The sequence below is a fragment of the Manihot esculenta genome, chromosome 5 (assembly GCF_001659605.2).
Source record: "Manihot esculenta cultivar AM560-2 chromosome 5, M.esculenta_v8, whole genome shotgun sequence".
NCBI lineage: Eukaryota > Viridiplantae > Streptophyta > Magnoliopsida > Malpighiales > Euphorbiaceae > Manihot > Manihot esculenta.
Window position 1 is genome coordinate 29,869,161 of NC_035165.2, and position 14,379 is coordinate 29,883,539.

Consider the following 14,379-nt stretch of genomic DNA (forward strand, 5'->3'; position numbering starts at 1 on the left):
CCAACTTCATGTAGTCGGTCATCTTGACCTTGCTCCCACTGGCTGAGCTAGGTCTAGGAGGTTGGGTAACTGGGGCTGCTGGTTCTGCTAGAGGAGGAGGAGGTGCAGCATCCCCTGGGGTAGGGTTTGCTGGATTTGGATAGTAAGGTGGGGGTGGATACATTGGGTACTGTGAATATGGTGGGTAGTAGGGTGGGTATGGCATCTGTGTGGGATAAGGGCTAAAGCTGTGGTAGTCCGATGTGCCTCCCATCGAATACCCAGGGTTTTGTGAGAAGGGTGGGTAGTAAGGTGGCTGAACAAATCCCGAGGCCTGAGTGCCTCCTTGGGATTCTCCCATTCCTTCTTCTGACATACTTACTCCCAAACTGTCATCCCTCATCTGCTCTACATCCATATCATCCCCCATGTCCTCTGACACTCCTCCCTGAACTGTTCCTCTGACTGATCTGCTTCTACCCAGATCCAAAGACCTTCTAGGGTCTCTTACTGCTTTTTCTCTATTAGACCTACTAGACATTGCCCTAGGCAATGCTGGAGGACGGGCGCTCGTGCCCTCATCCTCAGGTGGTACTCCAGTCAATCTTGCTGATCGACGAGTTCCTCTCATCCTATTTTCTGAAAAACAGTACACATCACATAAACATTAGCATCATATGGTTCATGTGGGCACACATGAACCCGCATCACACATCATAGCATATCATTCATATCATAGCATATCATTCATATCATAGCATTTCACATCATCATATAAGACAGGACTCCACATCCTATCCTAGTGGACATGACCTTTCCTACTGTGCTTGACCTTCTATAACATCTATGAGCCCGACACTCTAGGTCCGACCATATGAACCTAGGGCTCTGATACCATTCTGTAACGACCCGAAAATCGGACCGCTACCGGCGCTAGGATCCGGGTCGACTTACGGCCGCCGGGACCCGTAGCAAGCCTAACATACATCCTGTGAACCTGATTAATCCCATACATGATCAACCACATACATAAAAATTAAAACTTTTCTTTCATTCATACACCAAACTCAACCTGTGCATGCACTGAACATAAGCATAACTATAAACATTGATCCCTCTGTGGAATCTCATCAATGCCCCAATGGGCGATATACATGTGTTGAGTTGGCTAAATATAGACATCAATAACATTAAGATCATGTGTCAAAAGGGATTACAATATACTATGGTCAAGCACACTTATAATCTCAATATCCTTACATTACATATCTATACATCATTATACAATCTGTCATGTCCACTTTCTAACTATTATATACATAAGACTTCATTACTCTTCTTGACTTCTCTGTCTAACCCGTACCTGCAAACCTGGGGAATTTGGGAGAGGGGTGAGCTACTAGAGCTCAGTGAGTAGAATAGTAAAGCATTTAAAACATATGGTAACATGAAATGCATCACATCACAACTAATCATATCAAGGATGAACTTGTCACCATTTAGCCCTCTACATAATCCAATTATGCCAGGGGCGTAGTGCAGGCCACACCTGGTCTTTCTCTTATACATAACATAACATAACATACATAATCCATGATGCCGGGGGCGTAGTGCAGGCCACATCCGGTCTTTCTCTTACATAGTGCCAGGGGCGTAGTGCAGGCCACACCTGGTCTTCCATATCATATCATCATGTCATAACATATGAGGGCTAATGGATCATTCAATATTCATCCACATCAACAACATATTATACAATGCAACATATTCGTGATTTCTAATGCAAGCATCCTAGAATATCACATGGCATCCGTGATGCATGAACATGCTCAAAACTGATTTATTTATTTATTTAAAACCATAAGAGTCATTCTACTCACCTCTGGCTATCTCTGACACTGACTGAAGCAACTGACTCACTGCTGAGGTCCTCGGTTCCTCGAGTCTGAACCTACACAGGTGGACTCAAATGAGGGACCAACATACTAGAACATAACTCTAAAACATCCCCCAAAAACCCCCTAAAACATCTCAAAACATCCATGCAAAACATGCAAAGAAAGGCTGGACAGGGCACTTTCGGCGGCAGGTTCGGCGGCCGAAAGTCCCTCCAGAGCCGAAAGTCAGGCAGGTTCGGCGGCACCTTCGGCGGCCGAAACTCCCAGACAGAGGCGAAACTCATGCATGTTCGGAGGCACTTTCGGCGGCCGAAACTCCCAGACAGAGACGAAAGTCTCCTTTCGAGGGCAAGCTTCAGCAGCCGAAGGCTGCCTCCACAAGAGGGTTCGACGGCCGAAAGTCCCTTCGGCTGCCGAACCTGGTTTCTCCCAAAGGGCAGAAACTTGGTTCAAACATGCACAAAAGCCTCAAACTCATACCATCATGCATTTAGCTCAACCAAAACATGCACACAAGCTCCTAGGGGTCTCAAACTAACTTAAACCCCAACTACAACACATAAACACAAGCATTGCAAGCCACATTGTTCATGAACATACATTTATACCCATAAACATAACTAAAACCTAAACATGCGTTCTACCCCCATGAACTTCATAAAACTTGCTTAAAACATAATATAAGCTAGAGATCGACTCTTACCTCTTGAAGATCAAGAGTAGAGGCGACCAAACTTGGGGTTGGGAGAGATTTGAGTTCTTGAACCTCAAAGCTCCAAAACTTTGCTCAAAAGCTCAAATCTTCAAAACAAAGTTAAAACAAGTGAAAAACTTGAAGGATCTAGAGGAAAAGCATCAAAGATCGGTGAGGGGCGGCGGAGAGCTCACCTTGGCCGAAAATGGGGAAAAGCTCACCCGTTTTAGGCTAAGGGACCCTTTTATAGTGGCTGGCCAGGCCACGTTCGGGGACCGAATGTGCCTCCGCATGCATGCCATGTTCGGCGGCCGAACTTGAGGTTCGGCGGCCGAACCTGGACTTCCCTCACTTATGCTTTCGGGGGCCTAAAGCACACCCGCAACGCATGCATGTTCGGCGGCCGAACCTGAGCTTTCCTCCAAGATTGTTTTTATTCAAAAACTCATTTCCTTTTCATTCAAAATCTTCAAAAACATTAAAACATCTCATGAAAACATTGTTTTACCCTTCTAGAGGTCTCCGACATCCGCGATTCCACCGGACGGTAGGAATTCCGATACCGGAGTCTAGCCGGGTATTACATGAATAAAAGAATAAATTAATTTTAAAAATATCTCGATTTTAACTATCGAAACTCATCATCATAGATTGAAAAGATTTCTAAATTAATTTATAGTCGATCAGTTATAATTATTGTCAAGGTTTAATAATCTAATTTTTTCTTAGATATTAAACTAAAAATAATCAGCTAACTAATCAGCCTCTAATTAACAAATAAATTACATGAATTCATATTTAATTTGCTATCAATTTTAAAATTTAGAAAAATTTGACTCTAACTAAGAAAATCACATCATTGAGATTATGAAATTTGAATATATTATTCCATAATAAATTATTATTTATTATAAACATTAAAATTTCAATAATTATATATTATTTTTAATTAATTAATCTATCAATTAAAAAATAATAATTTCAAAAAAAAATAAAATTAAAAATGACCATTAAAGTTAATTTATCTTGCAATTCTTTCGAACACCACTTTGAAAATTCCTTATCTAGATAAAGAGAATCGACGGCGGGGGCATATAGTATGTGAGTAATGTAAAACTGATCAAAAGTATAAAAATGTTCAACCTAAAATAGTCTCCTTTTTAAAAGGTTCCTTCCTAATCTAAAAAGGATAAAAAAAAATTTCATTAAAAAAAATAACAATTCTAAATTATTATCTTCTTCCTAAAAATGTGTCTGAAAATAAACTTTTTAATCAATCATTTACAGAAATTTAAGAATTAATTTTTTTTTTATTTTCATATATCTATATATGCCACAAAATGTTTAGACTTATTATATTTTGAGAAATCCCATCTTATAATTTTAAAATTTAATAATTAAATTGAATATTTGATCCATTTATATAAAAATTATTTATAATAAACTATTTGACGTATATATACATATATATAATTCAATAAATGTTTAAATATTTGGTTTTCTTAAAAAATCTTAACGTACAGATAAAACAATAAAAAATATATAAATTAAAAATAAAAGTGAAAAATAAATATTAAATATTAAAAAAGAGAATTATTATCAAAATCTCTAAATTTTTAAAATATTTTTTAATTCGACTCTATAATTATTAAAATCAATTAAAAGATTACTTATTACTTTTAAATTATTATATATATAACTATATATTTATTATATAACTATATATATTTATAATTAAATATTTTAATATATTTAACAAAATTAAAATAACCTCATAATCCTCCATTAACACACATTGACACATATGATTTTTTCTGGTCATTCCTTTCGGAATCAGTCATAATATAAGAGACTCAAACATATATTTATTAAGTAAAATTATATCACGCTTTTAATTATTAAGAAAATTACTATTTAAATTTTATGATATTAGTTAATTTTTTAAATTTAAAAAATATATTAAAACGTTTTTATTTTTAAAAAATCTAATAATTAAGTGTCTTTTAATTTTTTTATTAAATATTTTATTATTTAATTTTTATAATCTTCAAAAATTTATTATTTAATTTCTTAAATTTTTAAAAATTTACTAATTATTTATTTTGTATCATAAATATTTTAATTTTTTTACTATATTTAACCATTTAAATTAATAGAGACTAATTAGTAAAATTTTTAAAATATTATAAATATTTTAATATATTTTTTAAAATTAAAAAAATAATTAATAAATTTTTTTATACTAATTCTTCTATTTTAATTTAATGGGTGTGTGAGCCTGTGGAAGTGGACTGGTCTGAGTCAAATTAAACATGTTGAAAGCTTTCTTATACTAACGCGTAAAGAGATTGTCGAAAGCCAACGCAGTTGGGTTGTTGCATGTCTCCTCCAAACCACGGCGACAGCCAAAACCGACATCGTTTGATAAATAGAACAAATGCGTATAATCCTCGGGACTGACTTGGCCAAATTTATTCTAAGGCCTGGCGTGTATTTTTAGTGTTATTATTATTTTTTAAATTTCTGAAAAAAGTGGTTCACTGTATATAGTCAAACGCTTGAAATTGAAGTGAGGCTCTTTGAGGTCCCTAAAAATTTGAATAATCTTATCTTATTCCCATTTTCACCACGCCAAGCTGCGGCCCCTTTTTAAAGAAAATTAAATTAATTTTAAAATTGAATTAGAAATAAATGAAAATTATTTTAATTACATTTTTAGTAAATATATATTTTAAATTATTAAATTTAATAAAAACTAAACCAAAATTTGAAACAAAACAACTTCTAATTTATTTGAATGTTAAAAGGGATAATAAGCTCCTATACTTCAGGAATTTTTGCAATATATTTGTAATTTTATTTTATATCCATCTATTCTATAGTATTTATCCATTTTATTTTTTTAGTATTTATTTATTTTATTTTTTTTATACATATTAAGAAAGGTATATTTTATTAACTTTCTAATTATATTTATATTAAAGATATTAAATTTTATTAAATTTAAAAGATAATATTAAAATATTTTTTAAAAATAAAATAAAATAAAATAGAATTATAATAATTAATTTATATATTATTATAATATAAAAAAAGAAATTGAACCATAATTTTAAAACAAGAGAAAATAAATAAAAATTATAAAATAAAAGAAATATTTTAAAAATAAACTCTACATTTTAAACATTTATTCAATTATACCTTATTGTCTATTTAATCATTAAGATATTAAGAATATAGTCACATCACTTACCATACTGTCTGTTTAATCATTAATCATTAATATTAGTCACATGCTATGTAATATAATATATTTATTACAAAATTTTATATTTTTCAATTTTTATAATTGTAAAACACTCCACTTTTAAAAAAATTGTTATGTATCTAATAAAAACATATTATAACTATATAATATGAACATCAATCGACTTCTGAATTCATTTACTAAATCTCATTCTTTAAAACACTCAGAAATTATTTCTATAATAAATTAAATATTGAATGAAAAATGAATTATAAATTATTTTAAGAAGTGAAATTTTTTAAAAATATTTTTTCATCCTTATCGATTTTAACTGTTATGATAAAAATATAAAAAGTATATCATTTTAACCAAATAACTATATCGTATAAACTCAACCTTAAAATAATAAATAATTCACCTTTCATTCAATATTATATAAAATTAATTCAAAATTATTTTAAATATTAAAAATTAAAAAATATATTTAAAAATTAATAGAAACTCATATAATATAATTATATAATATTTATATTAATATATTAATTAAATATTTAAAGTACCTGATTTAATTAATAATTTTTAAAATAAGTAAAATTATAATAATTTAAAAAATATAAAATATTTTCATGACAATTATAATGGAAAAATTATTTTTTAATTTCTAAAATTTAATGTAATTAATACTTATATTTCTCTATTTTAGCGATCCAATACTTAAGTGCTCACTTCCTCTTTTATCCAAATTCGTAGTCATTCCGTCTCAAATAGCCGTTTGGGACACGTGAATTGACAAAATTGACTCACTAAAAGTCCTACTATTTTAAAATTACGAAATCCAAATCCAATGCCTTCACTGTAGATTTTTCTTTTTTTTTTTCTTCTTACTATTTTTCCAAATCACTGATTTTTCAGTTTCCATGTCAGTCTCCTTACCATAATTCCTATCCTTTCTGCAATAAATCTCTTTTTATTTTTATAAGAGTTCACTCTCTCATCTCTCTATTGACTCTTTAAGAAAAAAATCTTGTAATGATTCAGGGAGAAGAAAGATAGAAACTGAGAAAAAAATAAAAGGAAAATCAATAATGTTAAAAATAAATAGAGAAAATATGAGATAGAATAAAGATGAAAAAGAGAAAAAAAAATGAAAATCAACTACATAAAAAATAAATAGAAAAAAAAATACGATAGAGAAAAAAAGATGAAAAAGAGAAAAAAAAAATCAACGATATTAAAAAGAAATAAAAAAATATGAGAGAAAAAAAATGAAAAAGAGAAAAATAAAAAAAAATGAAAAATGGATAAAAAGAAATGGAGAAGATATGAAAGTGAAGAAAGATATGAATGAAATGGAGAAGATATGAAAGAGAAGAAAGATATGAATTTTACATTGAGAAGATGATATTTTTGAAAAATAAATTATCATTTTTCATTTTTGACTTTTTTAACAAACAACTATTTTGAACAAAAGCACTATAAATTTGGACGAAAGAGAAAATAATATACTTAAATGTTAGCCTGTGAGAATAGAGAAATAAAAATGTCAATTACGTTATACATTAAAAATTAAAAAATAATTTTTTTATTATAATATATGATATATATTTATAATTTTATCGTTAGTGAATTAATAATTAAATAAATATTAAAATATAATTAACTAAATATTTAAAATACTGAATTTAATTAACTATTTTTCAAGTCTGTAGTAGAATTGTGAAAATTTATTAAGTATAAAGTTAAAACAGCAATTAGCCTAATTTTAAACTAAAACCATAATTTGGGTAGAAATCAAATTAGGACCGACAATTGTTCAGATAATCGAAGATTATTTTATACAAAAATCTAAAAAAGAAACAAGAAAACAAACAAATCGGCAATCATCAAGCCGTCAAAATGTTGGGACCCAGATAGAGACGGCCGAACTGAATGCCATCACTATCAACACCTCAAATCACACCACGTGGCAAAAAAGAGAAAAATTCAACCCGCCACAAAATTAATGGGTATTATTTGGATCAAAGAATTCGTCCGCAGCCTTATCATCACTGTCCTAAATTCCAAAGCCACGCACGAGTTCTTCGCGGTACTACTACAAAACTCTTTTTCTTGTTCCTTGTTCTCCCTTCGTTGATCCAGTCTTTGATCCGCTTTCCTATGAGCTCACCTCTATTAAATTACATTTTAAAATTTAACAGATATTTTAATAAGATGAAGAAAAGTGAAAAATAACTCAGAAACAAAAATTTTAATCCGCAAAGGCCAATATCAAACTGAAACCACTTAAATTTTACAATCTCCGTAACATAGAAATTTATCTACATATATTTGCTTTTGCCTCTTATCTTTCACTTGTTGAGAAAAAGAAAAAGGTTTATCTACACTTGGTATGATTGCACACGGCCATGTGGTAGGGACTAGGGACACCAATTCATACTGACACGTCTGCTGTTCTGGTAGCTGCATTACCGGATCTTGGTTGCCGTAGAAGATCTATTAATGTCTCCGACTGTACACACATCATCACACACAAAACGACAGGAATAAAACCACTCTCTCATTAGGGGAAAAAAAAAAAAAAATATATATATATATATGAAAGAAGAATACACAAAAAGAAAACACGCATCTTCAACTATGAAAACAACTCACACGACGAAGTAAACCAAAGATTATATATACTTTTTCCAAAACCCTTAATTGGTTAAGACTTGGTATAATTTTCCGTTTCTGAAATGGAAAGCGACACTACTAGGAGCTTATTTAATATTGTTAGAGCTTATTTAACGTGATTTAATTATAATAACACAAATAATAAAACCATTTTTTTCTAAACAATTTTTTTAACAGCATCTAATTTATTGTTTTTTTTTAATATAATTTTCTGACGTCTAACCTCTCAATAAGCCAAACAGACTCTTAAGTGGAAAACGAGGTGTACACACATAGCCCCCATTTTCTCTTCTGATTCGTTGCCTTTGAAATTCATGGACAACAAAATTTATACATTGATTTTTGAAAATATGTTTTTCTTTTAACCAAGTGTAATTCTCGCTAGATTCGATTTATCCAAAGTATGTAGATAGATTCTACTTAATGGAATTTAGGTAAGTATTTATCTTTAATAAAAAGAAGGCGGAAGATGAGGCTGACGTGGCCACAATCTTCACTTACCTTTTAAATTCAAAAAATCAAAACCAGCAAAACGACATTGATTTTGTAAATAGAGGGGACACGTCATCGGCACTTTAACGATCGGAAATTTAGAATTCGCTTACCTTTTGCTTGGCGCGATTGGTGCCGGACTGTGACAGAGCAACCAACGGAGGAATAGCTCCTTCGCGGGCCACCATAGCTCGATACATCAAATTGTCCTCGCAAATCTGCAATAATATCCCAACCGCAATCTCCTTTTGCCTCTGAGTTCCGACCTCAATGATCTCCACCAGAACCGGAATCCCACCTTCCTCAACCAACGCCTTTCTTCCCTCCGGCACAACAACCAATATGCTCAGTATGTAAGATGACTTGTCCACCATATTTGACCCAAAATCAGCCATCAATTCTACTAGTGGCTTCATGATCCCAGCATCGACAGCCCTGATCTTGTTCTCCTTCACTGAACAGAGAGAATACAGAGCTGTTGCTGCGTCCTTTTTCCCACGGATTCCTCCACTTTCGAGTAAGTTCACGAGAAGCGGAATCGATCCTGACCGTCCGATGGCGACCTTGTTTTCTTCTAGTTGCGAGAGCCGAAGCAAAGCACAGGCTGCGTTCTCTTTGGTTGTTGATGTCCCTGTTCTCAGAGCTCTGACCAGTGGCCTAATGGCCCCCGATGAAGCAATAGCTACCTTGTTCTCATCACAGAGAGACAGGTTCAAAATCGCAGTAACACCGTACTCTTGAAGCTGAGAATCCGACGATGATATCAACGTAATCAAAGGTTTAATTGCTCCTGCTTTAGCAATTTTGATTCGGTTCTCTGGGTTGTTCTTAGCTAGGAGCCTAATCTCCATAGCCGCTTGCTTTTGCTCGTCAATCGAACAGGACTCAAGATCCAATACGAGTTGGCGAATCAGATCATCGGAATTCTCCGATGAACATGCTAACAGTAGTCGCCGGCTCTGAGACGATGTCGTTTGGAACTCCCCAGATCTGTCGCTGTTACAGTCACTGAAAGGAGAGGAATCATCGTTAACACTCATATTATCGAACTTCCTTCCCATATACGTGAAATTTGCTCCATTTTCCGTCTCCATCACTATAATATCCTTGGCTCACTGCATCAAAATCAGCAATGAATTTGGTTTCTGGTTCGGGTTTTAGAACCCGAATTGACGATATTCGGGTTCGGTGGGCGGTGGCTGGAGGTTGAAGCTGCAGGATGACAGTGAGAGAGAGGAAGAGAAGTTGGTCATTGAGAGGAGGAGGCCAGAAGGGGCAGGCACAGACAGTGCTCTCGTTGAGATAACTTATAAAAGGGCCAGGGAAAGAGAACACCTGGACAAGAGTTCGTGGGTCGTTGGGGAATGGCTGACACGTGCAACTTTTGAACGGAGGCAATCCGAGTTGGGTGTAAGCACGTGCGAAAGCTGTCTTAAAACGCGTGCGTGGAACGTTTGCTATTCGATTTCCCTTCCTCATATTTCCGCTTCCTGCAGGCTGCAGGTAAATAATTTCTTTACCTATATATTATGGTAATATTAATTTCTATATTTAAAAATAAATAAAAAAATATTTGAAATTTTCTGGTTTATATTTTTATTAATTTAGCTATTAACAAAAATAAATATTACTAATAATTAAAATTAAAATTTATAATAACGAAATTTAGAGGAAAACAATAACTTATATTAAATAATAAAATTAAGAAAAAAGAATAAAAGTGTAAGACAAATAAATAAAATTTATGAATGTTTTATTTATCGCTTAAACGTAATAATTAAATATTTATTATGATGTAATATTTATGATAAATAATAATAATAATATATTTAGTGTGTTAAAAAATATATTAAATAAAACGGGATTCATCGCAAGTCAAGATATCTGGAAACAACGTAAAATTTGCAAAAAATAAATAAATAAAATAAAATAACTTGCTCATTGATTTTTGAGTTTTAGGAATATAGGGCTGGGCCCTTTTTTTTTTTTCTTTTTTTTTTTTTTTCTCGAAGGGCTGGTACAATTTGGTGTAGCTGTAATCAACGTTTTGGTGCGCTTCCGCGCTTTACGTTGCGCCACGATGCACACGTTTGAATCAATCACAGCACCAAAACACGATCTGGCGCGACACTATAGGGCCATCTAACACATTCACATTGTGTTCAACACTTTTACCTTGTAAAAGGATAATTTAATGTGGGATTTTTCAAGCAAGCTTAAAATCTTTCTTTGGCTCCTCTGCTTGGAGAGATTACTTTTTAAATTTATTCACCATGATCGCATAACCCACATTAAAAGTTGGCCATATTTTGTTCTGTCTACACATGGCAATGGCCAGGACTTGATTCAATTACGTGGCTTTCTCCTTTGGTTAATTTAGAAAGATAGGAGGAAGCCTATTGATGTACTCATCCCGGCGACTCAAATGATTAAGAAGATTTTATTCACGTTAAAGTTCCAGAGGGTCACCCTGTAATTTCAGACTATAATTTACTCTCCTCTTAGTATCCCTCATTTTTGGATTTCTTAAAACCAAATGTTAACGCGACAACATATATAAGAAATTGATAACCTCCGGATCTTTCCTAATCCAGGAATAAGGTCGGATCTAAAAGAAGGCTATAGGTCCAAAGTCCATCAGATCATACGCTCGAAAGGTGGCTCGACTTCATGAGCCTGAGCCAGCGACCCAGGGCAATCCGGATCAGATACGAGCACAAGCCTAATAAAGGAGTAGGTCCAATCACTCACCAACTCTGTTCGCATGCGTGCCATGGTAAATTAAATGGCAGCCTGCGTGGAGAAGGGGCTTGACACGTCCGTACGCATGAGCCTGAAGGACACAGACAAGTAACACTATAGACGTGAGGGGGGACAGGAAAAAGATGGATCTCTCCTCTCTCCTCTGGTTTTGGCTTCTTCTTCTTCTTCTTTTTGAGGGCCTCCATATTTTTCTCAAAAACTCGGGTTTATCCATGAAATATTATATCATAAACCTGACTTGGGTGTCGGAGGGTCTTCATCGGGGCATCCCCGATAGACCCCTGGCCATTTTTCCCTATTTTGCAGGTCCTATCGTTAACTAGAACATTGAGAGACCCATTTAATGGACCTATATGATGGACCAAGAAGAAAACCAGACCTATCATGGAGAAGGAGGAGAAAAAGATTTATCAGAAATAATTGTGGTGATCATCAAGTTAATTTTTTATATTAGTTATGTCATTTACAGTATTTCATTACGAATCTCTTGCTTCTAGAAAGTATCACTTGTAAGAAAGCTTTACTGCTTGTAAAGAGTATAGATTTGAAAATATAATTAATAGAGAAGGAAAATTAAATTTTATTGATTGTCTTATACATTTATTTATACAGAGAAAAGAGCATTCCAGAATAAGTAACAAAAAATGACAATTAGTCAAAACAGAAAAAAAAAAAAAAAACATGTACACAGGTCCTTCTCCAAGTTTCTATAAAACACATCGTTTAGCACTTGAGCAAAATGCTACATTTCGCTTAACTTAAACACAACGTTTTGCTCCATTGCTGTCCAAGATAAGACTTTATTCCTTTGAGATGTCTCATCTTGAGAGGTGAGTGAAACGATTTGTGAACCTTAAATAACATTCACAATTCCTTTCCTTTTGTGATTCTCTACTAATAAAGCACGGTGATCATATCAATCCTTTATTGTGATAATAAAGTGGCGATGCGCATTTCATATCAACCTTTTACTATGATAATAAAGTGGCCTAATGCATCGCCACTAACCCTGTCTTTCATGAGCGGAAAAAACACCTGGAGATCAATTGTCACATCATTCGCAACCAAATAATCAACGGCCTCATAACCACAAAGCATGTCCCTTTAAAAAGCCAGATTGACAATCTCCTCAAAAAACCTCCCGGAGCATCTGCTTTCCATTATTCCTTAAGCAGGTAAACTATCCATTATAGTTCACACGGTAGAAACTATGCATGCTTCTATACTCAGCCTCCGCCGAAGATATACTAACTATTATTTATTTCTTTATTTTCTAGGAAATTAAGGAGCTTCCAAGAAAAATGCAGAAACTGGTTAGAGAATTTCTCGAGACAGGGCTTGCAGCCCAATCAGAATCACAATAAGCAGAGACTCGAAGATCATTAGATGCAGAGAAGAAAATACATTTTCTTAGGTTCCCTTTTAGATATCAAACGACATGCAAGCTACATCATATGGGGTTTTCTGGCTGTCTGCATGTATTGGCTAAGTTACTGAGTAGAGTAAGTGATGTTGGGTTGAGTTAACCCCAAGATAGTACTAATCTTCTATATTGTTTAAAGTTTGGTAAAGGTGCTGACGAGTGTTGAATCCGTCAAATTAAAATTTACTTTCCTTTTCTTACTTGATAAGAACTTGTAGATAGAATGAGTGAGTATCGATCACCCAAAGATCTCAATTATGCTTAATTTAAATAACCAAATTGAAATGGAAAAATAGTTTAATAGAAAAAAGTGAGAAAGATAGAGTTTTTCTTTTTAATGAAAGTGGTTGTGCTTTGGGAAGCCAATAAAAATAAACTTAAAAAGGAAAAATAATAACAAACAATGCAATTGAAATTTGAGAAACAAATAAATAATCAAGACTTTCAGCTGAAGGTAATCAAATTGAAGTGTTTTGCAGATGATCATTGGTTAGAAAAAATAATTAATATTATCATCTATTGTTTGGTTATAGTGGTCAAATACGCGAATCCCACCGATTCTTCTTTATGAATAAATTAATTCGTTTCGCGCTTAAATTAATTCCTAGTTAACTAGGAATCCCAACACGCGTGTATATTTAATTAGTACATTAAGAGAGAAGAATCCAAATTTGATCAATAAAAACACGCGTTTTATTTAAAACAAATCTGTCAATTTCTTAACATAAACTAATATGTTAATTACTACTTGTTATTAACCTAATTAAATAATTACAGATTTAATTAGATTAATTAGCTATAAGTTATTTTCCCAATAGATTATATAGGCCTCTTGAATTCTCAAGAAAACAACAATAGAGTTGGTGTTTCTCGAAATCAGAAATTGACAAGAAATATAAATAAAATGAAGAGAATTAAAGTGTATAACCTCACAATTTAAACAAATCTCAATTTAATTTAACCTTCAACTGAAAATAAATGTTTAGCCTCTCATGGCCATAGTAAAATTACAACAATTAAGTAAAAGAAAAAGAAAATAAGAAGATGGAGAAGAAAGTGGGGGGAGGGAAGCAAGAGAGGAAATGAGAGTGAGAGGTAGAATTTCATTCCTTAGGTTTAATGCTAAAAGCCTTGATATAGGCACAAAGAGATAAAACTTAATAGTTTAAAATAAAATCTACTACTTCTATCTTATCTCTATACTAATATT

At 32.8% G+C, this 14,379-nt stretch overlaps 1 protein-coding gene across 1 annotated transcript; it reads right to left on the reverse strand.

Moving 5' to 3' along the window:
• Nucleotides 1-8,064: 8,064 nt before the first annotated feature.
• LOC110615969 (U-box domain-containing protein 4) lies at nucleotides 8,065-10,282 on the reverse strand. Its single transcript, XM_021758244.2, has 2 exons — nucleotides 9,097-10,282; nucleotides 8,065-8,327 (listed from the first exon to the last, which is right to left on the reverse strand). Exons 1-2 carry the CDS (start codon nucleotides 10,075-10,077, stop codon nucleotides 8,250-8,252), a joined length of 1,059 nt encoding a protein of 352 aa, XP_021613936.1. The 5' UTR covers nucleotides 10,078-10,282; the 3' UTR covers nucleotides 8,065-8,249.
• Between the last annotated feature and the right edge of the window lie 4,097 nt (nucleotides 10,283-14,379).